Genomic DNA, 22,526 nt, shown 5'->3' with positions numbered 1-22,526 from the left:
AGCCTTCCCTCCCGAACCGCAGCAGCGGGGTCAGCTGGGTGGGTGTGACCCTGGCCGGCCTCCCCAGAAAGCACCTTTCCTGCTCCCACACCGAGGCCCTTTCCTTGCGCCCAGGAGTCTCCTGACGCCACGGCTCCCCACTGCCTTGGGGGTCAGTGGGGCACAGCAGCCAGGGTCCGGGCATCAGAGCATGGAAGTGAGGCCCAGGACTCTGACTTCCGACTGAGGAAAGCCTGGGTTTGCTGACTGTACTTGGGAGTCTTTTCTCCTTGCCTTCCAGAGTCTCCCTGATCCTGTTCACAGTCCTTTCTCTCTGGAGGAGCCCCTCCCCATGGCACGTGCTCCTTATGTGACACAGACGGGGCCCAGCCACCCCCGGCTCTATCCCGACCAACACGGACCAGGCAGAGAACCGTCTCCAGAGGACGCTAGCCAGGGGCAGAGGCCAAAGCCCTCTCCTGGCTCAATCCCGGATGTCGCGGCTCTGATCCTGCAGCTTTGGCTCTGGTCTCTGACCAGCCACACCGAGGGCTTTGCTTCTCTGCTCAAGCGGCTACTCTCACTCCTCTGTAGGTGTTATTCCCAAGAGGACCTCCAAGGAAACCGCGTGCAGATAAACGTCCATGTCGGGCTGCTTCCCAGGAAACCCAACGCCAACCAATCCCAGCCTGAGTCTGACAATTCTTCAAGCTCGGTGTGGGCACCAGGCCGCTATTGTCACTGTCCTGACCTGCTCCTTTGGTCTCCCTTCCTGACCCAGCTTGGTTCCCGTGGACCCTCGGCCCTTCCCTCTGCTGCTGGGCTTTGCCTGGGGGACCCCGTGCGGTGACTGCCCTCATGCAGCTGGAGAAGATCACACATCTCGAAGGCCTGGCATCTGACCTCAGGACGGGGCGTCCCACTTTTCCACTCTCCGTGGGGGTCACGCCATACCTCCTCCTCCAGCCTCTCACGGGAGGACTTTGCTCTGGACTCATTGGCCAGTAACTGCTTCAGAACAAGCATGTGACCTTGTTCTGGCCAATGAAGTGTGTTTGCCAGGACGCTTCCTCTCTCCTTAGAGAGAGCTCAGGGAAAAAAGATGGCTTTTCCTTTCCCTCTGGGTCTGGAGGTGATGCTTGGAAAAGTGGCAGCCTCCTGGCTCCATCTCCACCAAGGATGGCTGAGCAAGGAGTTGAAAAGAAACTGGGTCCTTGGTAATACAGCTGTGTCCTTGAATCCACCGAAACTGAATTAGCCTTTAGTTATGTCAGAGAAGAAATGTCTTTATTCTTCCAGGTTCTAAAGCAGTGGGAGCACCCTGCCAGACACAGTGGTACAGCATCGCTCCACCCAACACTCCCTTGCCCCGTGGGCTGCCCTCCCCAGCTCCCCTCTCCTCTCATTTCTCTGTCCCTGTTCATAGCAGTATGCTTTTTTCTCTTTCCTTTTTTTGGCTAAGTCTATGGCATGCAGGAGTTCCTGGGCCATGGACCAAACCCATGTCACAGCTGTAACCAGAGCCACAGTACTAACAATGCCAGGTCCTTAACCCCTTGAGATGCCAGGGAACTCCTTTAGCCATAGTCTTTAAGAGTCATGTACACTTGCTTTAACTAGTTCTTCGCCTCCTAACTCTTTCAGACCATTGCAGTCAGGCATTTGTCCCAGCAGGCCAGTCAAACTTGTCAAGGTCACCAACAGCTCCCAAACTGCCAAATCCACAGGCCTCTTCCCTGTCCTGTCCGCCCCGCCCCCATCACAGGTAACACAGTTAAGCCCTGCCCTCTCTTGAAGGATTCTCCTCTCCTAGCCTCTGTGCCACCACGCTCCTCTGGGTTTCCGTTAGGCTCAGACCTGGAGTCTCTTTGTCTACACTCTCCCTAGATCTCAGACAGTCCCTGGCCTTAAAACAACTTCTGTGTAATACTTTGTCAGGCCTTTGCCTTGGTTTCTGAGAGGCAGCTTCTAAGTCATTGGAATTTCCCAGGTGACAGGTGTGTCTTTGTTACGCTCAGTCGGCCCTGATGGCTTATGTTCACAAGGTGACTAATGTGCATCCCTAGATGCTTCAAGCCAAGAAGATGACTCAGGGCGGGAGCTGGCTGTGCCAGAAAGATCAACCACATGATTAGAGGCTTGGCAGTTTGAGCCCAACCTCCAGAGAGGGCACAGGGGCTGGAGAATGAGTTCAACCTTGTGGCCAATGATTCAATCAATCATTCACATGTGAAGAAACCTCAGTAAAAACTCTGGACACAGAAGCTCTCTGATAGGCAGTATTGTCACGTATCTCCGTGCTGCATATTGTCACATGTCACCGCGTGGGGAGGGTGATGCCCCTGATTCCGCAGGGGGTAGATAACCTGAAGCCTCATGCTTAGGACCCTCCCAGACCTGGCCCCCTGGGTCTCTCCTCTTAGCTGGTTCTGATTTGAGTCCTTTTGCTCTAATAAAACGAATGGTAAGTGTCGTGTGTTCCTGAGCTCTGTGAGTTGTTTTAGGGAACCACTGAACCTGAAGGGTTAAGGAAACCTCTGCATTTGCAGCCAGCTGGTCAGAAGTGAGGGTGGCCCGGGGACCCTGGGAACTACAGCTGGTGTCTAAGGGGAGAGCGGTCTTGTGGAGGACGAGGTGCTCTGCCTGTGGCATTTGCCCTAAGCCCAGGTAGTTGGTGTCAGGAGTCCTTGCAACCTGTCACTCCCAAATCCATCTAGCCCCAGGCTCTCAGACGTCAGACTCTTAGGCTTATCTGTCTATGGGACATTGCTACTTGGGTGTCATCTTGAGTTGAACGGGTGCGGAGGACAATGCTTGGTTTACACAGCTAAATGGTGCATCTCCAGGACTCAGCATTCCAGCAAAGAACACCGACATTCTCCCAGGTTTTCTTTCTTTCTTTCTTTTTTTGTCTTTGTCTTTTCAAGGCCACATCTGCGGCATATGGAGGTTCCCAGGCTAGGGGTCTAATCAGAGCTATAGCTGCCTGCCTACACCACAGCTACAGCAACTCAGGATCCGAGCTGTGCCTGTGACCTACACCACAGCTCATGGCAGTGCCAGATCCTTGACCTGCTGAGTGAGGCCAGGGATCGAACCTGCAACCTCATGGTTCCTAGTCAGATTTGTTTCCACTGCACCACGATGGGAACTCCCGCCCAGGTTTTCAAAATCAAAACCTAGAGGTTGCTCCTGACCCCTGTCCCGACACTGATGGACAGCCCATCAGTTATCCCTCCAACCGTCATCTCCTCACCGGCCTCTACCCCCTGCATTCGCCTCCTACATGGTCTCCTGCTTCTGCTCTTGCCTGAAGCCCAGTCCAGTCAATCCCCAAACTTAGTTTTTTAGAGTAGAAACCAGATCACATGACCCCCGTGTCTAAAACCCTCGGGAAGTCTCCTTTCATAACAGAGTGAAACCCAAACGCTAACCTGGCCCACAGGTCACATGTGCTCACACAGCCCCTTGTCTTTGGCTCCAACCTCATTCCTGAAGCCCCGCGAATGCCCCACGCCCAGCAGCCCCAGGGGCAGCCCCTTCTCATCATCTCAACGCATGCAGGGGTTTCTTCCTTTCCTGCCCCGACTCCCAGCCTCCTCCAGTCATTATTCAAACAACAGAAATTAAAAAAGGTGGGAAGCCCTGTTTTCACCCGAGGCAGTGAATAGTGTGGGGATTTTAGGAGGGTGCTTTCAAACCATGTCTGTGATTTGCAAGGGCGAGTGCGGAGGGCTGGCATCCGGGTGGCGCGGTCCGGCTGGAGCCTCCCCAGTCACTCTGGAAACTCCTAGTGGCCACTGACCCCAGACTCCTCTGATACGTCCTGCTTCGCTGGAGCCCCGTGCATCTTACCTTTGCGAGCACGAGCTTGTGTTCCCCTGTTACACTAACTGTCACAGAGCAGAGAGGAAGAGTCTCACTAATACGTAAATCCAAGAATCCTTTCTACTTAAGCGTCAGGTCTGGTTAGGCTGATGTCTTACTGTGAGCCAAGCAGGATACCAGATCTTTCCCCCTCGTGTACAGCAGGGCCAGGGAAGGATCTTTAACCCACTGAACAGGGTCAGGGATCGAACCCATGTCCTCATGGATAGTAGTTGGGTTCTTAACCTGCTGAGCCACAACGGGAGCTCCTAAGTTTCTGTTGTTTTAAGCCACCCGGTTTGTGGCATTTTGTGAAGACAGCCCCAGGAAACACACACACCTGCCATCCTCCAAAAGGAAAGAGAACAGTGCTTTGATACAGGCCTTGGAAAGGCTGCCAAGGCAGAGCATCACCCCCAAAGGGGTAGGGCTGGGTGAGCATCCATCCCTCTGGACAAAAGACCCAGGGCCCGGCCGGGGGCAACACTCACCGGGGCCGGAATCTAGTCCGAGCTCGCCATCCATGGAGTCGCGCGGGCCCCACGGGTACGGCTGCTCCTCCTGCTTTATCCAGGACAAAATGTCATGTGCGGAGATCAGAGCCTCTGTCCGTGGAAAGAAGGAGGTCTTAGATCCTGTTCGTTTCCACCGAGCACCCCCAAGGTTCGAAAACCGTAGATGCAGAGGCTGCTGCTCTGCTCAGAGGGCGGGCGGCAGTGCTGGTGTCTATGCTGCCCTCAGCACAGGCCGTCCTCCCCTCCCGATGGCCTCCCCGACCGGGACCCCACTGTGCTCGCTGCATCCCGACTGGGCCGAGGGGGAGGCTTGTCTCAAAGGCCTTGGGGTGGTAGAGTCGGGATCGGAACCCAGGTCTTCTGAGTCCACTGAGCTCCAGCGCAATCTGTGGTCCTGCCCGGCCACAGGGAAGCCTGGCCTCTGGGGCCCACAGGACGGAGGCAGGAGGGGTAGGACTTAAAGACTAGCAACGGTGAACAAAGGTCATTAGTAAGACGTGCAGTGGACACCGCCACCCTTTATCATGAAGGGTCTGCTTTCCCTTCTGCCCTGGACCCCTGCACCTTCCCACTGAAAAGCTGTAGACCACCTACAAGGAATCTTAGGTTTTACGTCTGCTTCTCTTCCTGGTAGGGGGTCGGGGGTGGGATGAGACTTTGGGGTCATAACTACCAAACACGATGACACTGGCTTTCTCCAGCTCTGCAAGCAGCACACACACACACACTCACACTCAGTCTTGCCTACTGTTCTTTTATGTCTCCTTTTATGCCTGGATACTTCCCAGAAGTTTCCTGGGAGATGTCTAACTAGTCGTCACTCAAGGAAAATTCCAGGAAAATGTAAATTACTTTTTTTTCTTTTTTATGGCCACACCTGCAGCATATGGAAGTTCTAGGGCTAGAGGTTGAACTGGAGCTGCAGCTGCCAGCCTATGCCACAGCCACAGCAATGCCGGATCCAAGACGCATCTGTGGCCTATGCCACAGATTGTGGCAACGCCAGATACTTAAGCCACTGAGTGAGGCCAGGGATCAAACCTGCATCCTCATGGAGACTATGCTGGGTCTTTAACCTACTGAGCCACAGTGGGAACTCTGACTTTTTTTTTAAAGTACTGCCCTTTTTTTTTGGCTGTGCCCATGCCATGGCATTCGGAAGTTCCCGGGCCAAGGATTGAACCCAGGCCACAGCAGTGACTTGAGCCACAGCGGTGACAACGGGGGATTCTTAACCACTAGGCCACCAGGGAACTCTATAAATTACTTTCTGTCACAGAAACATATGCAACTTTTAAAAGACTTTCTGGTTGTATTTCAGAAATCAGGGACGTCATTGTAGTGTCAGTTACACTGAGGTAGCAAATTATCCTTTAACGGGTCCTTTAGGAAAGCTGCCTCCAGTGATGTGCCAAAATGCCTGCACCGGCCGACTGAGGACCCCATCAGGCTCCAGGCCCTGAGCCTTTCACTGGCCTTGGACCCAGTGATGCGCCATCGATCGCAGCGACTCCCCGCAGCCACCGGTCTCCCTGCTCCCGCGGTGGGCTCACCTGAGCTGGGGTCCGTGGGCATGTCCCTCTCGGCCAGGTCCTGCTGATCCCACACGCACGGGTGCTCCTCCTGTTTGATCCGGGACAGGAGGTCTTGGGCGGAAGCCGGCGAGTCTGCTTGTGGGAACAGAGCGGCACAGGCGTCAGGGACCCGGCCGCGCCCGCCGGGCCGCGCTGTCCGTCTCTCCTGTCAAATGCAATTCTGTCTCTTCCCTAAACGTCAGCAGGAATTACTCCACTCAGTTAAAGCCTTTGGTCAGTTTGGCCCAAGTGAATGGAGTGTTTCTGTCCTTCAGAAACTTCACCCCTTCCAGCGAGGGTCACGCTGGAGCCTGTGCGCCACTGTGGAAGGAGGTTCCCCTCACGCGGGGCTTTTCTAGAATCCGCCGCCTCCCGGGAAGCCTTTTATTGCGTCCATTTTAAGGGGATTTTCTAAGACAAATCCTACATTTTCTTTCCTCCGCAGCGTCTATTAACCCTCATTTACCCTCTATTGCCTTCTTATCTCTAAGGTGCCTTTGCAGATCGTGATACTGTGATGCTTTCGAGGAAAGTGTCGGATGAAAAGGGAACCAGCCTCTGCTTGGGACGATTGTCATGGACCCAGGACCAGCCTCTGCTCGGGACGACCGTCACGGACCCAGGACCAGCCTCTGCTCCGGACGACCGTCACGGACCCAGGACCAGCCTCTGCTCGGGACGACCGTCACGGACCCAGGACCAGCCTCTGCTCGGGACGATTGTCACGGACCCAGGACGGCGAGGCCCCCCGACTACGGGGGAGGAGGCTTATAGGGCTCCAGTCCGGGGCCGATAAAGGGCAACAGGGCACCAACATATCCTGTGATGGTCACCTTTCTGTGTCCACCACCGAGGCTGCGGTTCCCAGCCATCGGGCCAAACATTGTTCTCCATGTTTCGGGGCTGTTGGTATTTGTTTGTTTATCTATTGAGGAGTTTAACTTTTAAATCAGTAGACTTGGAGTGATTACCTTCCATAACGAGGGTGGGCCTCCTCCCACCGGCTGATGGCCTTAATAGAAAAAGATAGACGTCCCCTGCGGAAAAGGGAGTCCGGCCAGCGGACCGCCTGGGGTCTGCAGCCTGCCGGCCTCTTGCCACTCTGCACAGCCGCAGACGCCACCTCCTTAAATCCAATCAACCAACCAATCTCTCTCCACACACGTACACACACGCCCACGTGATGCACGCCCCCCACTGGCTAGTTGGGAGCAGGTCTTCAGGAGGCGGTCCCGGCCCCACCCGCAAGCCGCGATGTGCCCTCACGCTGGGTACTGCCGCAGGCCCCGCTCTTACTGCTCTTCGCGAGGAGGAAGGAAGAGTTAAAAACTGACATGTAAAGAAGAGGAAACAGCACGGCTGAGCCCAGATGTGCTGGCAAATCGTCCAGGCCGAGTGCCGTGTGCCCATGCTGTCCCCCGCCCGCGCTGGACCTGTCCTCCTGCAGCTGGCGTGGGCGGCCGCTCACCGGTGATGGACTCCGTGGGGATGGTTCTCTCCTCCAGGCCCCGCTGACCCCGGATGCACAGGGCCTCCTCCCGCTTCACCTGCGAGGACGCGTCCTGGGCAGGCACCAGGGGCTCTGCTCCTGGGGACAGAGAGTTGTGTCACGTAACGTCACCCGGACAGCCCTGGGGTCAAGAGCACAGCTGACATGTTTCGTGATGGTCAGCTTTCATGGGAAGAGCAGGGGGTCTTGGGCTCCCGTGGGCAACTGCAGGGAAACAAAGAGGGTTCTGGGGGCAGAGAGGTTACGAGGCTCAGGACAGAGGGGTCGGCAGAACCACGGAACAAGGGGTGGTAATGCCGGGAGAGGGTTCTGGAAGCTCCCATGTTGGATGGCTGCGAATGGGCACAGGCCCCAGGTCCCCTTCTGTGTGTGAGACATTCGTCCCTGTTCTAACCCCAGTCAGAAGGATGGGCCAGGAGTTCCCACTGTGGCCCAGTGGGTTAAGGACCTGATGTTGTCTAAGTGAGTTTGCAGGTTCGAGCCCTGGTCTCGCTCACTGGGTTAGGGATTGGTGTTGCTGAAAGCTACGGCTTCGATGACAGATGTGGCTCAGATCTGGGACTGCCGTGGGTGTGGCTCAGGCCGGCAGCAGCAGCTCTGATTTGACCCTGGTCCAGGAACTTCCATACACCACAGGTGTGGCCCTAAAAAGCATAAAAAAAGAAGGGCGGGCCAGACACAGAGACACGCTCACTCTTGCAGGTACACACACACACACACACACACACACACACACACACACACACACACACACGATTAGGAGGAAGTTCGACTGGGCAAAGAGAAGCAACCCAGGCCCTCTCTGGATGGATAACGCACAGCATGCTTATGGATAAAAGACAATAACCTATCTTCCAAGTAGACCCCGAGACGTGACAAATGGGGTGCTTTCCTCTTGGGGGGGGGGTCTATGGTGTGACGTGCAGCACTAGCCCTGGCAGGACGCAGCTCAGGCAGCAGGAAAGAGGCGGTGGGTAGGGAACCGGAAGACATGGATCTGGACGAGTCCTTGACTTGACCTCTTTGGCTCAGACTGCTCAGTCCAGCCATAACATGGGCACAGTGGTCCCTGTTCTAGCCAGTGCAGTGATCGATGCTAAGCCGGTGAAACTGCTGAGGTTACTTTACGGGGGGAAGGTCACCACCGCTGCTGACCTCAGCCATGTGCAGCGCTTAAGATGGGGAAGGAGCCGCGTAGACAAAATATCCAGAAGAGGCAAATCCATGCGGGCTGTGGGTGTGGAGAACTGGGGTGACTGCTGGCGGGTGGGGTTCCCTGCCATGCGAATGTACTTCCAAAGAGTGAATTTACAGTATGTGACTTATAGCTTAATAAAGAGAACGGACGGAAAAGGGGGAGCTGCCATCGAAACACCTTCTAAGGGACGTTTCGGTGACACACACTTGCCACTTAAAAAGGAGGAAGCACAGGAGTTCCTGTGGTAGCTCAGTGGTAACAAACCTGACTAGCATCTATGAAGACGTGGGTTCGATCCCTGGCCTCGCTCAGTGGGTTAAGAATCCAGCCTTGCTGTGAGCTGCGGTGTAGGTCGCAGACACAGCTTGGATGTGTGTGGCTGTGGCTGTGGCGGAGGCCTGCCGCTGCAGCACCGATTGGATCCCTAGCCTGGGAACTTCCATATGCTGTGGGTGCAGCCCTAAAAAGACAAAAAATAAAAAAAAAGGGGGGGGGGACGAAGGACCGAGGGCACTGATGGGTGAAGGTTCACGTGACGAGGCAGAGGACACAGGAGAGCCAAGGTCTGGAGAGAACGCGTCAGGGGCAGAGCCGGGACTAGAACCCTCACAACCAGTGAGAGCTGACCAGGTGTGGCATTCTCAAGGACCTGGATGTCCTCAGAACGCAGGGTCCTTCTCGAGTGAGGAGAAGGCCTTGAAGGGTAGGTCTGCCTGTGTCGGGGTGTCTGTGACAATGGGTGAGGGCACTGAGGTGACAGCCAAGCAGGCAACCACACCAACGACACACCCATGCCGAGCGCCCCTGCCCCTCCACCCACCTGCCTGGCCCGGCTGCTCCCAGGTCTTCACAGGCCCCGGGGAGGCCTGGGGGGCTGCGAGGTGGACCCTTCCTCTTCTCTCTAGGCTACCTGACGTCTCGAGCTGCACGGCTCCAACCCCAAAAGACACACATCCACGGTGTGCTTTCTGGCCCTGAAATCTCTCCCTGTAAGTGACCGCCAAAGTCCAGGGGCAGCAGAACTGGCCTCATGAACAACCATGAGGAGCCCCCCAGCCCCATGCCTGGAGGGTGGGGCCCCGCCCAGGATCCCTAGCTGCCATCACCTGTGTCCGGATCCATCAGGATTTCTCTCCCTTCGGGGTCACGCTGCTCCCACACGCAGGGCTCGTCGCTGGGCTCCGCCTGGGAGGGAGCGTCTGGCTTGGGCACGGGCCCCTCCGCGTCTGGAATGCGGTGGAAGGGAAGGAGGACGGAGGGAAGTTAGCGGTGGGGCCCCAGGCGGGTCCCCTCCCCCGGCTCCCCCGCCCCCGCCCCGAGGGGCCCTTAGGTCTGCCAGGTGATTGCAGGAGGAGCCGTAAGAGCAAGTCGAGGCGCTCCGCAGTTTCGGTGCAGAGAGCTGGTCTCTGCAAGCCGACAGCGGGGCCAGCCTGGCTTCTCCCAGGCTGTCGGGATGCAGCGAGCAGCGAGGTGCAGATGATGCTATCTGACTGCTTTCCAACAGGGCAGCAGCAGCGCGTTCACGTCTACAGCCACAGGCCCTGTTCCTGGCTTGTCCCTTTTCACCCTGGTTTAAACCATTTAGCCTCCTGGCACCACAAACGGGCCTTTTCTGAGTTCCCTGCGGTGTCAACAGGGAGCACCTTGCCCAGGGGGCGCGGCGTGGGGGGGAAGATGCTGCCACAGGGCGGAGGGCGTCCTCACCCAGGGACATCAGGGTTTTGTAGTTCTCCTTAACGAGGTTGTGGTAGAGCTCCTTCTGCCACTCGTCCAGGTTCTTCCACTCGTCCTCGGAGAAGTAAACGGCGATGTCGACAAACGTCACGGGCACCTGGGCCAACGAGAGAGAGCTCTGGTCTGGCACCACCCGCTTGCTCCGCGCCCCCGAGCCCAGCGCCCCAGAGCCTGGCCTGGCTCTCCGCCTGCCCATCCTCCGCCGCCCTGCCGGCCCGTTTCAGTGGGGCGGCCCAGTCTCTTCCTGCGCTTCTGGTGACAGTGACGGTCACCGCTGCCTTTCTAAACTTAAGCATTTAACCACATTGTTTGTACTTTCCCTCTGAGGTTCAACTGGGTACCTGAGGCTAACGCTTTCGGTGTTCAGGGGACAGAGATGCGGGAGGCTTGCGGAACGGGTCTCGGAGCCGACACGATAGAACCCTGTTACAACACCTGTATTTCCGGTCAGCTCACCCCCAAGCACCAGTGACATTTTTGTCACTGAAACTAGCACGTGCCAAGGTTCTGGAATCCTGGTCTGTTTCGGTCACCGCTGTATCCTAAGCATCTAGAAGCGCCCTGTTTGGAGTCGGTAAGTGCATGTTAAATGCGTGGAATAGCTGTTGCCCGAACTAAGAGGGTCTCACTGGAGCCTGTGTCATCCAACGTCTAACGTCAGTCACCTGGCAATTGAGGTAGTCTGATCTGTTCCAGAAAGCTGCTGCTTCCCTTTAACAAGGATTCTCCCCACCCCACGGTCACACCCATGGTATCAAAGGGCCAGGGATGGAATCTGAGCGGAAGCTGCAGCAATGCTGAATCCTTGAACCCACTGCGCCAGGCTGGGAATCGAACCTGTGCCTCTGCAGCAACCAGAGCTACTGCAATTGGACTGACAAGGATTTTTTTTTTGGCTGCCCCACAGCACATGGAGTTCCTGGCCAGGGATTAGATCTAAGCTGCCGTCACAACCTAAGCTGCAGCTGCGGTAATGCTGGATCCTTAACTCACTGTGCCAGGCCAGGGATCGAATCGGAGTCCCAGCGGCCCCAGGACGCCGCTGAGCCCACTGTGCCACAGTGGGAGCTCCTGACTAGGATTCCCGTGTGTCCTCATTTCAGTGGCCAGCACGGCCGCATCCCGGACGGTGTCGTCCAGGAGGGTTTCGGGTTCATGTCCTCACTACCTGTGCAGCCTCACCTGCTGCCACTTTCATCCCTTCTGGACCAGCCTGTCCCTCTCCCTCTGAAATCCAAGCCCTCGATTCTCCCCAAGGCCCTAGTCCTAGGCTATCAGTCTTTGCACCTGCACAAGAGGCACCCTGGAGCGAATTAGAACAAATAGCCCTCTTGATGTCAGACCCACAGGCGCAGGGCTAGGTGGGTGGGCGGAGCCTGTATGTCCATGACAAATGCCAGCCCTGCATCAGATGCTCATCACCCTAACAGTGTTCTAGCGTCCTGGCAGGTGCCACGGGCACACCTGGAGGACACCTACTGACTGGCTCACCCCCATCTTTAGAAACAGAACTAGAACTTTTTTTTTAAGGGCTGCACCTGTGGCACATGGACGTCCGCAGGCTACGGGCTGAATCAGAACTGCAGCTGCCAGCCTACACCACAGCCAAGGCTTTGCCAGGATCTGAGCTGCATCTGCCACCTACACCGCAGCTTGTGGCAACACTGGATCCCTAACCCACTGGACAAGGCCAGGGATTGAACCCACATCCTCATGGATGCTAGTAGGGGTCTTAACCTGTGAGCCACAATGGGAACTCCAGAACTAGAACTTCTAATTCCCTGGACCTTCCACCAGATTCGGGCAAATCCCCAACCCTTCTTCATTTTAACTGCCTGTCCCTAGAGAGAAGTCACCAAATTCTGCAGGTGACATCCACACATACTCATAGCCCTTGTCTCAAGGCTGCTCCAGAGCCTCTTGGTGGTCGTGCTGACATCTCTGAGTCTTCTGGGAGGCTTCTTCCACACTCTTCCCTCTCCCCGGCCTCCTGGCCTCCCCCATCCTCCGGGCCTCCCCCGTCCTGTCCCACTCCCCCCATCCTGCCCCATCCCCCCCATCCTCCCGGCCTCCCCCACCCCCCATCCTCCCCCAAACCCCATCCTCCCGGCCTGCCTTTGAATGCAGGTGGCTGTTGGCAAGCGCTGGTCTCTGCCTTTCGTCCTGCCAATCCGAGCCCCACTCCCTGCGCGTGCCCTTCACGTCTCCTTGACCTCCCGCCCGTGGAACTCGGCCCCCTTTGCCCTCTGCCACCTTCAGTCTGTCCCTCCCCACCGGCTCTGCCCTCGGGATCCTCCGACCCAAGGGCGACCCACTCAGCTCGCCGCCTGCTTTCTGTGAAACATCCCCAGACACACGCTCTGTGTGCTCGTCTCCACAATTCCCACGGAGGCCCCTTCAATGTGCTCACGACACCCCCTTTCCGAAACCGCCCCCGGAAGGTCGTCGGGGGCCTCCTGCTCGGTTTCCACAGCCACGCGGCCTCCTCGCTGCTTCCTCTTCCACCCCCGAGACCAAAGCTCTGGCCTCACCTTCCCTGCGTCTTCACGGTTCCGTTGGCAATTCACCCTTTTCAGCACGTCGGTGTCACCTCTTTGCAGGGGCCCCCTGCAGCCCCCCTCGCTCCCTTCAAAGCTCACCAACAGTCTCCTGAGTGGCTTCATTCAGGCACCTTTTAAGGACAGACCTCAAACTAAATGTATCCAAAGGCAGGTTCCTTATTTTTGCCAAAACGCCACCGCCTCGGCCTCCTTCCCCACGTCTGCGGAGGGTCTAGAATCACCCTCACAGCTGGAGACAGACATGGCTTTGCCGAAACCTCGCTCGGAGGATGCAGCCGAAAGCGGAGCCACAGGGGGCCTCCAGACCCACCGGATAGAAAAGACTCGGGGACTGTCCGCCAACAATGAACCAGCTCACAGAACCCGAGAGGCACAGAGGAGCGGAGGGACCAGAGCCTCCCTTGACTCCGACAGAGAGAACGAATGCGTGTGGCGAGGCCCAAAGCACCTGCATTCTAACTCCGACCGGCGACGCGCACGTCTGACGGGTGCTTTTTGGCTGTGGAGGTTTGAAAACATGCCCGCAGGAGTTCCCGCTGTAGCACAGTGGAAACGAATCCAGAAATGAATCCGACTAGTATCCATGAGGATACGGGTTCGATCCCTGACCTTACTCAGTGGGCCGGGGATCCGGCGTTGCTGTAGCTCTGGTGTAGGTCAGCAGCTGTAGCTTCCATTTGATCCCTAACCTGGGAACATCCATATGCCGCAGGTGCAGCTCTAAAAAAAGGTAAATAAATAAATAATTGTGTTTATTAAAAATATGCAATACAGTACAATAAAGTAAAACATATCTGCAAATTCTTTGACGGCCCCTTGAAAAAACAGAGCCTAATTCTCCCCCACTTTGAGTGTGGCCGGGATCCAGTGACTCACTCCCAACAAAGACAGAAGTGATGGTGCCTGACTTCTGAGCCTGGGTCCTAAGAGACACCGCAACATCCACCGTGGTCGCTCTTTGCTGAATCATTCTCTCTGGGGGAGGCAGCTGCCATGTGGCAAGGACACTCGAGCAGCCTCGTGGGGCAGGTTCACACCATGCGGAACGAAGGCTTCCTGCCAACACAGGCGAGTGAGCACAGCTGAGGCCGATCCTCCAGCCTCGGTCAAGCCTTCAGATGACAGCAGCCCCAGGCAGCAGCCTGGCTCTAACTTCATGAGACTCTGAGCCCAAACCACTCAGCTAAGCTGCTCCTGAATGCCTAACCCACAGAAACTGCAAAATGATCAAGGATATTTTGGGGGGGGGGGCTGTGCCAATGGCACACGCAAGCTCCCAGGGCCACAGCAGCAACCCAGCCACTTCTGTGGCAACATTGGATCCTTAACCTGCTGAGACACAAGAGGACTCCACAAATACTAATGTTTTTTTAGGCTGCTAAGTTTTGGGGTAACTCGTTACACAGCAAAGTAGACAACTAATACAATGAATTACTTCATGTTGTCCCATCAAGAAAATCTGCTAAACCTCCCCACTCCATGGACGAAGCGTATTTTACAGGGGAGAACACTGAAATGCAGGGGGGCCACCTGGTAAATTACTTACGGGATTATTTATTCTAAATTATTTATTCACTTCTTTTGAGAGAAAAGTTGAGGAGGCTCAGAGACAATGCAAAACATACTTGACCAGGGTGGGAAAATCAGCGTGGCATAGCCAGGATTCAAACCCAAGCCTCCGGCTCCCAGAGCCCACAACCACTCCCTTCTTCCACGAGGGCACGTGTCAACTCAAGCCCCAACACCGGATCCAACGCAGAGAGCACACAACAGGGCCACGTAAAGACACAGCCCTGAGTCAGAACGCAGAGTTCAGGCCAGAGAAGAGAGCAGTGCGGGAGGAGACTGGCTGCGGGGCACAAAGCACGTGCCAACCTGTTCTGAAAACCAGGCCCTGTGGGCTGCAGTGCAGGAGGTGCCTCAGGGAAGAATTAAAGCCACCTGTGCCACTCAGTCCTGTGCAGCCTCAGCAGCTCACTGTCAAGCACCTCCTCTAGCAAAGCCGTGGGTTGGCTGCCAGCGACAAAGACAAAGAAGACCCAGAGTCCCTGGCGCGGAAGCGGAAGCCCTCCAGCTGGAGGGTCACTGAGCAAACGTTTTTGCTCTAAGCCAGGTACGGTCACAGGCATGGAGACACAGCAGTGAACCGAGCAGAGGAAACCAACCAAGAGATTAAAAAAAAAGAGTAAGTATTCAAAACGTCGGATGCACAAGTGCTTTGGAGACGACGAGGGCAGGGCTGGAGGAAAGAGTGTGCTGGGGTTGGGTGGCCAAGGTCACGCTGATCCAGTGACAGCTGAGCAGACCCCAGATGGAAGTGACAGGGAGCCGTGGGCGGGGACCCAGAGATGGAGACTTTCAGTGGAGGAAAGTCCCTGAGCTTGGACCCTGTGGCACCTGGCAAGAAGGAGCGGACAGGGGTCCCCAGGGGGTGCGGTGGAGATGAGCTTGGGGGGGTGACGAGAGGGAAGGGAGGGGACCATTGATACGACAGGGTTTCTCCACTGGATAAGATGGGGAGCCATCTGTTTTTTGTTGTTTTGTCTGGTTTTTCCTTTTTAGGGCCAAACCCACAGCATATGGAGGTTCCCGGGCTAGGGGTCGAATTGGAACTGCAACAGCCAGCCTCCGCCACAGCCACAGCAACGCCAGATGCAAGCCACATCTTGGACCTGCACCACAGCTCATGGGAACACGGATCCTGAACCCACTAAGTGAGGTCAGGGATCAAACCTGCATCCGCATGGATATGAGTCGGGTTCACAACCTGCTGAGCCACAACAGGAACTCCCCATCTGGGGGTTTTAGGAAGAGGTGTAATAGACTGATTTATATATGTTTTTAGCCGTGCTCTTGGCATACAGAAGTTCCAGCACCAGGGATTGAACCCACGCCACAGCTGTGACCTGAGCCACAACAGTGACCATGCCAGATCCTTAACCTGCTAGGCCACCAGGGAACTCTAACTGATTAATATATTTTAAAGGATCACTCTGGCTGCTCTGCTGAGACTAGACTCTATGGGGTGGGGGACAAGGAGGGAAACAAGGAGACCAGCGAGGAGGCGTGGTGATAATCAGACGAGAGGTGACGGTGGCTTTGACCAGACGATGGAAGGAGCAGTGGTCAGGGTTTAAATATATTTTGCAGGAAAATCAGATGGTATTTACTACCATCTGCAGTGGAAGCCAGGTGTGAGAAAGAGAGGAGCCAAGGACAGCCCCAAGGCTGTGGCTGGAAGGATGCTCTTATCTTCATGGAGACGAGGATGACTTTGGGTAGAAAGGGCTCAGGCAGAAATCGAGAGTTCAGTGTGGTTGAGTTAAATCTAAGAAAGGTACTGACGTTCCGAGGGAGATGCTCAGTCAGCAGGTATGAAGGTGAATCTGGCGTTCGAGAAGAAGTCTGGAAAGGATACACAGAGCAGAGCTCCCTTTGTGGCTCAGCCAGTAAAGAACCCAACATAGTGTCTGTGAGGATGTGGGTTCGATCCCTGGCCTTCCTCACTGGGTTAAGGACCTGGTGTTGCCGTGAGCTCTGGTGTAGGTCACAGATGTGGCTTGGATCTGGCGCAGTCATGACTGTAGCTTAGGCTGACAGCTGCAGCTCCAATTCAATCCCTAGCCTGGGAATTTCCATGCGCTGCAGGTGCGACCATAAAAAGAGGAAAAAAAAAAAATGGGAGAGAAAGTGGGAGGAAAAGACTGCATCTGGGAGTTAATAGCATGTGGACTACCTCTAAAACCTGGAGCCAGGGAGTTCCCTGGTGGCCTAGCAGTTGGGGATCTGGTGTTGTTATTGCTCTGGCACAGGTCTGATCCTTGGATCCTGGCCTGGGAATCTCTGCATGCCATGGGTGTGGCCAAAACAAAACCAAAACCCAAAACCCTGAGCCTGGATGAAATCACGAGGACAGGGTGTAGGGAGTAGGCAGAAGTCAGGACTGAGCCCTGGACCACTCCAAATATAAGAAGTCGGGAAAAGGAGGGAAGGCAGCAGAAAGGACTGAGAAGGAACAGCTAGTGATGTAGGAAGAGAGCCAAGGCGGGAGGAGTGCCGGAAGCTGCACGAACAGGTGTTTCGAGGAGGGAGGGGCCTCCTGCATGAAATGCTGCTGACAGGGCAGGAAATGAAGACTGGGACGTCAATGCCACGGCTTTAAGAGCCCTGGCTTTCAGGGTCTGACATCTAATGGTGTCATTAGAGCTTTGGCGAGACGAGCAGGGTGGACACATGGTAGCAACAGCCTCATCCTGTTCCAGGGAGATGCGTCCAGTGACGGACTTACTGCAATACTGGGGGTAGAGGAACATGTTACGTGGGACCACGGAGGATGCAGCAGCAGAATCCAGCCTGCAAGAAATTCCACAGGACAGGTGGCCTAGTTTCTCCCACAGATAAACTACAAAGAAGAATGAAAGAGATGGAGGAGGAACTTACAGATTGAAATAAGACTTCAGAGACACAGCAATGACCGTGTGTAGACGTATTTAAGCTCCGATTCGGGCAAAAGCTAACAGAAAGAAAATGTATAACATTTTTGGAAAAAATGAACATTTGAGGATGTGTGAGGAGGCTGAGGTTTGTGTTGGGGTGGTCATAATAACGAGATCATTACGTACAAAAAAGAGTCCTTACCTTTTAGAGCTAAAATATTAACAATTAAAAGGACTGCTGTCTGAGATGTGCTTCAAAGTAAGATGGGAGGAGACGTGGGTGGGGATTTAGACAGAACAAGACCGTTTAAGAGCTGGTAACACCAGAAGCTGAAGGATGGAGTCACAATTCTTTTTTTTTTTCTTTTTATGGGTGTTCCTGGGCTAGGGGTGGCATCAGCGCTGCAGCTGCTGGCCTTCGCCACAGCCACTCCAGGTTCTTAAACTCCTGAGCAAGGCTAGGGATCAAAGCCGAATCCTCATGGATACTATGTCGGGTTCTTAACCCACGGAGCCACAACGGGAACTCCTCATTAAACAATTCTATTTACTTTTATGTAGATTTGAGTTTTCTGTAATAAAAAAGTTTAAAAGTGAGGGATAGAAAATGGGGAAGAGAGAACTGGAGACGGCAAAGTATCGATTTCTCTAAAGGGGGGCAGAGCTACGAGGTGGCGCCACAGGGAGATGAGGGTCTAGAGAGTTTTTTAGGTTTGTTGGGATCAAACCCCTGCCACAGCAACAACCCGAGCCACAGCAGTGACAATGCCAGGTCCTTAACCCACTGAACCACCAGGGAGCTCCTAGGGAGTTTTTTATTTCAGTGGTGGGTGGTATTGCAGAATGCCTCCAGCTGGTGAAGAAGCCAGCGGAGGTGGGGAGGTGACAGCGTGGGGAGAAAGGGGTGAAATGCCAGCGTGGCCTCCTGGAGGAAGTGAAGGGGGGCGGTGAGCCCACGGTAAAGGGAAGGCAGAGGACACCGGCTGCGGGGAGGTCTCCAGAGAGTGACCCCGCTTTCTCAGAGGACTGGAAAGCTGGGCCAGCGACTGGGAGTGTGGGGCCAATGAGCCGGGGAGAGTGGGAGAGCCAACGGAACAAGAGAGGATCGAGACCTCCTGGCTTCAAGAAGGGCCCACGGGAGGGAGGGGGTGCCTCAGGCGACTCTGGTCAGTCTGGTTTGGGGTCTGCCTCCAGCCGTGTTCAGGCGAGCACACCCAAAGACAGCCAGAGACAAGGGGCCAGCTGCAGGTGCCCGGGGGAAACCGAGGCATGAAAAGATCCCCTGGGAGGGCCTGGGAGCAGTGAGAGCGAAGGCTCCCGGACAGGACGTGCGGGCTCTGCGGGGACCGGTGGAGGCCAGCCTCAGGGCGGTGGAACGTCCAGACGAGGTTGTTGGAGTGGAGCCAGGCTTTGAGGAGACCCTGAGGTTGGGCAACGGGGGGCCAGAGACACCTGGGAGAAGGCCTGCCAGGACGCAGTCAAGGGCCTTGTTCCCCCGTGCCGCTCCTCATGGCCATCCCGGCCCCTGGGGACACGCCACTCACCTTGGGGGCCTCGCCCCTGCTGCCCGGGGGCAGCCGCAGGACCCAGAAGTTGCGGTTCCTCAGCAGGTTCTCCATGTTCTCCAGGCGCCTCTGCAGCAGCCCGTACTCCTGCAGCAGCGTCCCCAGCACCGCCCACTTGCCCTCCAGCTGGTTCCCGAACTCCAGGGCCGTCTTCTCGCAGTCGGCCAGCTTCTTCTCGGCCGTGCCCGTCCGCCCCTCCAGATTGAGCAGCTGGCTGGCCTGGGCCTCCACCTTCCTCTCCACGGCCTGGATGGCGGCCACCACGGTCCAGAGTGAGATCTCTGCCGTGGGCAGCTGGGGCTCCCGCATCATGCGGTCGGGGAAGACGGGCGCCCTATCTGGGAAGGGCGGGAACTGAAAAGGCATCGGTCGCCGGGCGTCCATGTCCCATTCTTGAGCCTGTGTGCAGGGGGAGAGCGTGTCAGCAGGGATGAGACCCGCGGGAGGCGGGAGGTGGCCCGAGAGCAGGGACACCTTGTCACAAAGCGGCGTGTCCCAGCAGTGGCTGCCGCAGCCACTCACCCAACCTGCCCACTTCCTGCCCGGTGAGGCTGGTCACCAGGCTGCCACCCACCTTGATCTCGGCAGGTCTAGGCTGGGGACCCCGGCCTGAAATGTCACAAAACCATGTTTTTCTGACTAGAACAGCCGCTTTCTTCCTGGGCGCAACTCAATGTTGAATTCTTTTTTCTTTTGCTTTTTAGGGCCGCACCTGCAGCATACGGAAGTTCCCAGGCCAGGGGTTGAATCAGATCTATAGCAACACTAGGTCTGAGCTACCACTGTGAACTTTGCTATGGCTTATGGCAATATCAGAGCCTTAACCCACTGAGTGAGGCCAGGGATGGAACCCGCATCCTCATGGATACTAGTCGGGTTCTTAAGCCACCAAACTACAACAGGCACTTCTTAACACTGAACTCTTTAGGGCTGCCCAGGGTTGGCTGCTTCAAAGTAAAAATTTTCCTATCCGTCATCATTCCCTAATCTCCCAGCATCTCTAAGCAGGTTGGGGCAAGAATGTTGATCTCTCTGCTTTAAAGATGATGAAATCGAGGCACAGAGAAGCAGCTGGTCATCCTCCAGCACCTCACAGCACTGCCAACTGGAGCAGTTCTAGGTGCAGCAGGTAACGCAGTTCAGTAACTGCTCCTGCCTGAACAGCAGGACAGTGGCCAAGGGAGACACAGGGAGCCCGAGCGAGACAGCCGCCAAGCAGCCGTTTCTCCCTGTGCAGTTGTGTATTCATGTTTTCCAAAATGCAAATGGGTCTGCCACAAAGTGTCACTCACTGGGGGAGGCAGGAGGGGACATTCCCTAAGAGGCAGAGAAGACCTCCTGGTCCCCTCCTGCTTCCTGGGGGAGGGGTTCCCGATGGCCAGGCCCTCTGGCACTGCCGGGGTCTGGCTCCTTCACCCTGGAAGGCAAGGCCCCACGGGTGCAAGTTAGGAGCTGAGCCCTATGACCAGGAAAGGGTGGTGACAGGGCACTGGTGACCTGGAAACTGGCCCCATGTCATACCAGCACCTGGGGCTTGCTGGACAACAGCAGGGCTGATATTGGCCTCTCCTGGGTGCTTGGGACAGGGGGAGGTGTCACCTCCTGTTCTCTCTGTGGTTGCTGAAGAAGCCCTCAGGCTGGGCAGAGTGGAGACCTGTGACTTAGAGCTGAGCTGGGCAGCAGGGGACAGGCATGCTCACTGCCCTACCTCAGAGCAGCTGTGCCAGCCAGGAAAGGGCATCACACAGCTTCTGGGGGATCACCTCTGCCGTGGGAGAAAGGGCAGCGGAGTGGGGACCCAGACCCTGCTCCGTGAGAGGTGACAGTATTTTGAGCAAAGCCACGCACCGGGGCTCCTGTGAGCCTCGCTCCAGCCTGGCCCACAGAGGGGACGAGGGCTGACGGTAGAAGTTCAGAGAGTCACTGGGCCCAGTTTACTTTCTGCAGGTGTTGGGGAAGAAAATTTTTCTTTTTGGGTTTCTTCAGCTAGTCCGATAGTCAAATTGACATAAGCCAGATTCCCACGAGAAAGATAAAGTTTGCTAACATGTCAACCTCCTGAATACAGGGGAGAGACCCAGGAAAACGGACTCACTCGCCCGAATGTCCCAAGCCCTCACCTTCAACACCATCTTCAGCTAAAGACAAAGGATGAGGCTGCGGGTAGGGGCGTCAGTTATGGGAGGTGCCAGCAAAAGGACTGCATACAAGACTGCTGTGCAGATAGAAATCCTTGCCTTCTCATTGATAAGAGTTTTTTGAGATGGAGTCATGCCCTCTTCCTGGTACAGCAGTGGAGACTTCCTTTCACAAAGGGTAACTCCTACTTGGTTTTCAGAGCGTCTCCTGTGCCTGCAGTTTCTTTAAAATAACCGTCTTAAAATAATCCTTATGCCACAGAGGCTATCTGGGGGCGGCAAATTCTGTTCCCTCTGCACAGGTTTGGAGACCTAAGGCTGAAAAATGATCAAACACAACACAGCAACTGCTGGAACACTCGTCAGAACCCGGTGGGCTAAGAACCAGGCGCGGGGGACGGAAGGCGCCTCCGCGGGGTCCAGCCCAGGGTCAGCTGGCACCCTCTGCTCCTGGCAAGGCCATCCAGGCCTCTCTCGGCATCACGGTCCTCGTGTCTTACGCACAGCTCCGCAGCCCTGGCCCCGGAACTCGTGCGCACCCTGAGATCCTTAGGGACCTTTCAGAAATGATTGCGGCCCACTCTCCACCCCGGAGACGGAGCCGCAGGTTTAACCCGGCCTGGGACCCGGCTTGGGCTTCCGGAGGCCTCCGAGCCGCTCAGGTGCTTCTATCGTGCGGCCAAGTTCACCCACCGCTGGAAAGAAGGCAAAGTCACCGCTCCACGGCCCCTTCCCTCCGTCACACCCGGTGCAGGGGAAGCGTGAATCGCTCGTTGCACTTGGCCCAAGAGGGCCACACCGCGCAATGAGGACATCTTTCCGGCCAAGCGGCCGCGGCGGACCCCGACGAGGGGTCCTGCGCGCCCCCGTGCCCGGCCCGGCCCGGCGGGCGCGAGCGCGGCCGGCCCCCGCCTCGGCCTCCCGGCGCGCCGGCGAGCCCGGGCCCGGGCTGGAGGCGCCGCCGCGGCTGCGCCAGGCCCCGGGGATCGCGCGTTCGGGGCCCCGGGCCCGGCCTGCGCTTCCGCCCCGCGCCCCGCCCCCACGCAGCCGGGCGGCCATGGCGCCGCGGGCACCCACCTGCACGGGCGGCATCCCCTCGGCCATCTCCCCGCGCAGCGCCGGCTCCTGGTGGCAGACCTCCTCCGGGGGCAGGGCCTGCGCCCAGCTCCAGCTCCCGCTGTCCAGCCCCAGGCCCTGGATGCCCAGCTGCTGAGGCTGCGGCCGTGTTGACACAAACTGCATCCTGGGAGCGCTGTTCCCCGCTCGGGCCGGCCAGGGAGAAGAAGAACGTTTTCCAGGCGCCTTCCCCCTCGCCGGGGCCGGACAGCTCCATCTACAGCCCGTAGGAGCAAACAGTCCCCTCGGCGGCGCTCCCGCCCCTCCGCCGCCAGCGCGCCAGCCAATGGCCTCCGAGCTCGCGCCCGCCTGCGGGGAGCGGCGTGGCCACTC

General features: G+C 56.6%; 1 protein-coding gene across 3 annotated transcripts in view; it reads right to left on the bottom strand.

Moving 5' to 3' along the window:
- ZNF282 (zinc finger protein 282) overlaps positions 1-22,432 on the bottom strand; it is a 26,163-nt gene extending 3,731 nt beyond the window's left edge. Inside the window, exons 1-7 of one of the 3 annotated variants that reach the window (XM_021078538.1) lie at positions 22,155-22,432; positions 18,919-19,338; positions 10,348-10,474; positions 9,750-9,869; positions 7,404-7,523; positions 5,915-6,031; positions 4,338-4,451 (exon numbers count right to left, since the gene is read on the bottom strand). In XM_021078538.1, coding sequence (XP_020934197.1) covers positions 4,338-4,451; positions 5,915-6,031; positions 7,404-7,523; positions 9,750-9,869; positions 10,348-10,474; positions 18,919-19,338; positions 22,155-22,319 — 1,183 coding nt within the window. In that variant the 5' untranslated portion in view covers positions 22,320-22,432. Of the gene's footprint in view, positions 1-4,337; positions 4,452-5,914; positions 6,032-7,403; positions 7,524-9,749; positions 9,870-10,347; positions 10,475-18,918; positions 19,339-21,059; positions 21,750-22,154 lie in introns of those variants that run through there. The other 2 variants (XM_021078539.1, XM_021078537.1) reach the window with 2 other exon arrangements.

The sequence above is a fragment of the Sus scrofa genome, chromosome 18 (assembly GCF_000003025.6).
Source record: "Sus scrofa isolate TJ Tabasco breed Duroc chromosome 18, Sscrofa11.1, whole genome shotgun sequence".
NCBI lineage: Eukaryota > Metazoa > Chordata > Mammalia > Artiodactyla > Suidae > Sus > Sus scrofa.
Note: the sequence above shows the minus strand (reverse complement) of the source record. Positions and strands in the feature narration are given on the sequence as shown.